The sequence below is a fragment of the Acanthisitta chloris genome, unplaced genomic scaffold (genome assembly GCF_000695815.1).
Source record: "Acanthisitta chloris isolate BGI_N310 unplaced genomic scaffold, ASM69581v1 scaffold28691, whole genome shotgun sequence".
NCBI lineage: Eukaryota > Metazoa > Chordata > Aves > Passeriformes > Acanthisittidae > Acanthisitta > Acanthisitta chloris.
In genome coordinates, this window is record NW_008658092.1 from 2,986 (window position 1) to 5,709 (window position 2,724).

At 63.8% G+C, this 2,724-nt stretch overlaps 1 protein-coding gene across 1 annotated transcript in view; it reads left to right on the forward strand.

Annotated features, from left to right (window-relative positions):
- The window catches only part of LOC103811986 (PDZ and LIM domain protein 7-like), a gene marked incomplete at its 3' end in the record, with an annotated part of 6,616 nt that overhangs the window by 2,524 nt on the left and 1,368 nt on the right, over positions 1–2,724 (forward strand). Inside the window, 3 exon segments of the mRNA XM_009084993.1 lie at positions 891–1,051; positions 1,350–1,380; positions 2,069–2,327. Coding sequence (XP_009083241.1) covers positions 891–1,051; positions 1,350–1,380; positions 2,069–2,327 — 451 coding nt within the window.

Sequence of the window (2,724 nt, forward strand, 5' to 3'; positions counted from 1 at the left end):
GGCGGCAGCCTGCCCACGTCTGTCTGTCTGTTTGTCTGACTGTCAGTGCCTGGGAGCTGTGTGTGGTGCTCCAGGCCCTGCTGGCCGTTGGCTGTGCATCCCTGGCGGGACGACAGGATACCCGCGGCTTCCTAGCGTGAGGCTGACGTAGAGCCACAGAGCCATGGTGGGGGCAAGGCACATCCCTGGCACTGCGGCCAGGAAAGGGAACCCGTGGCCATGCTCCTGGCTGCCCCAGCAGGACGATGTCTGGGGGAGCAGTGTGGGTGGGGACGGGTGTCTCCCTGCCCGGGGAGGGCTTCTGTGGGAATGAGGTAATGTCTGCGCCTGCTGGGAACTGGGAACAGGAGCGCGGGCGGCTGGGGGGAGTGCCCAAGGGTTGCCTCCCCTGTCCCCCCCTCGCCCGAGGCGAAGGGCTGGACATGCCTGTGGTTTGCAGTGAGATGTGGGCTGCCCAACAGGCCCTGACTCACTGTGCTCCCTTCCTGCCCCAGGGCTGTGGGATGGCTCCGAGGGGTGTCTGGGCATCCTGCCGAGGTTGAGCCAGCACTGCCTCCGTGGCCTCCGTGCTTGGCCCCATGGGGATGGGGCCCTGGGGTGGTGGCATGGTCCCCAGCCATGCCAGAGGGCAGGGGCTGGGCAGTGCCCTGGGGTAGTGCTTAGCCCTCTGGTGCTGCTGAGAGGAAGAAGCTGTTTTGGACTCATGCACTGGGAAACGGGAAGTGTTCCGGGGGGGTTCCCACCTCCCCCCCTGGGTCAAGTCTGTCTGGGTGTCCTGTGCTGGGCCAGGGAGGCTGAGCCCCAGCAGACCTCTGCCCTCACAAGGGCAGGGACATCCCCGTGTTGCCACTCAGCCATTCCAGCTCTGCCTAACTCTGTGTGTCCTGCAGCTGACGCCGGGTGGGAAGGCAGCCCAGGCCGGTGGGGGAGTGGGTGACTAGGGTGACTGGGTGCTGTACATCGATGGGGAGAGCACCAATGCCATGACACACATCGAGGCCCAGAACAGGATCCGTGCCTGCGGGGACAGGCTCTGCCTCACCCTGAGCAGGTAGGAGTCATGGGTCCTGCAAACATGGGGTACTGATGTGACTGGAGCAGACTCAGGACCTTCTGCCCAGTGCCGCTTTCCAGCATTGCTATCTCCTGGCATCATTGGCCCTTAAGGGCTCAGAGCCTGGTAGCCCCTGGCTGGGTCCAAGGGCTCTGGATGGATGGGGCTTAGCCTGGTTGCATGCCATGGGGCAGTGCCAGCCATTGCTCCCCTTGGGCGGGTGCTGCGTCCCTGGGGTACCAGGGAAGTGACTGGGATGGTTCTAGCACCTGCTCATATGTTTCCTCTCTTGCAGAGCCCAGAACCAGCTGGGGAAGCCGCAGAAGGTATGTGTTGCTCCTGGCGCTGCAGTGGCAGCTCAACCTCATCTCAGGGGAAGGGAATCTCAGAGTCTAGATGGACAAATGGACTTCGTTCCTGGGGCTCACAGGCTTTTAGGGGACCAGGGTGTGTTTGGAGGTCTAGAAAACCTTGCTCTGATCTCTGGCACCAAGGAGGTCAGAGGGAGCAGGGTCTGCCCAACCCTTGCTGCCACCTGCCTGTGCCCTCGCTGGTGCTGGGTGTGGGCAGGGATGCAGAGGGGCCAATGCAGGGGAGGAGGCTGGGCAGCTGCAGCACCGTGTTTGCTAGTGCTGGGGAGTGCCCTGGCACGGGGAGGCAGGTCTGGGGCCAGTGACTAGTGGCTCCTGGACAGAAGCCACCTGCATGCATTCAGCTTTGTGCCATGGGACAGTTGTGATCGGCGTGTGTGCATGCACCGCCCTGCCACAGGCAGCAGCGAGCATCTGGTGCACTTACTAATCCTCCAACAACCCTTGGGCTGGGTTTGTGACCTGCTGTCGCTGGGCCAGGTGTCCTGTGGAGAGAGCTGCCAGCATGGCAGAGCCTGGTATCCAAGGTGCACGTGCTGTCCGGCTTTCCTACCTGGCTGCCTGCTGCGCTGCCTGGCCCGGGGCTGCCCCTTGCATGCTGCTTGACGTGTGAGCCCGTGTCTGTGTGTTTTGTCTCGCTCAGGACTCACTCCCCTGCTCTGAACCCCTGAAATATAACTTCGCTCCCAGCACCGCCCTCAACAAAACAGCTCGGCCCTTTGGGGCCGGCTCGCCTCCGAACCCTCGGCCTGGGCTGGTGACGAAACCTGTGACGTACGCGCCCCTGGCGCCCGCCTGCACCCCCCAGCACAATGGGTATGTTGCTGTCCGTCCTGCTCCCGGAGGATCGGGGGGAGCCTGCTGCCCAGCCCTGCTGCGCCTTGCATGCCAGGCACCCGTGGGTGGGAGCGGGTGATGGAGCCCGTGCTGGGATCCCCAGCAGCTGGTGCTGAGGTGGCACAACAGGATTGTCACATGCAAGGACACACAGCCACGCTCGTGCCGCTCCCTCGCTCAGGGATGTGTCAGTCCTGAGAGGGATGACATGGTGGCTCTAGCAGGACACTGGCTGGGGAACGGCGGGGGAGTGCGGGGGCCGGGGAACGGTGGGCTGTGTGTCACCACTAGCCAGTGCCTGCCTGGGGATGTCATGCTGGTCCCCTGACTGCTGGGATGGACTGGGCAGAGTGAAGCCCTTCAGCCCTGTGCTGCACCATCCTCACCCTGCTCACAGGGGAGAGGCTCCCAGCTCTGCCCAGCTGCATGTCTCTGGCAGCTGCTGGTCCTGTCCCTCCTGTG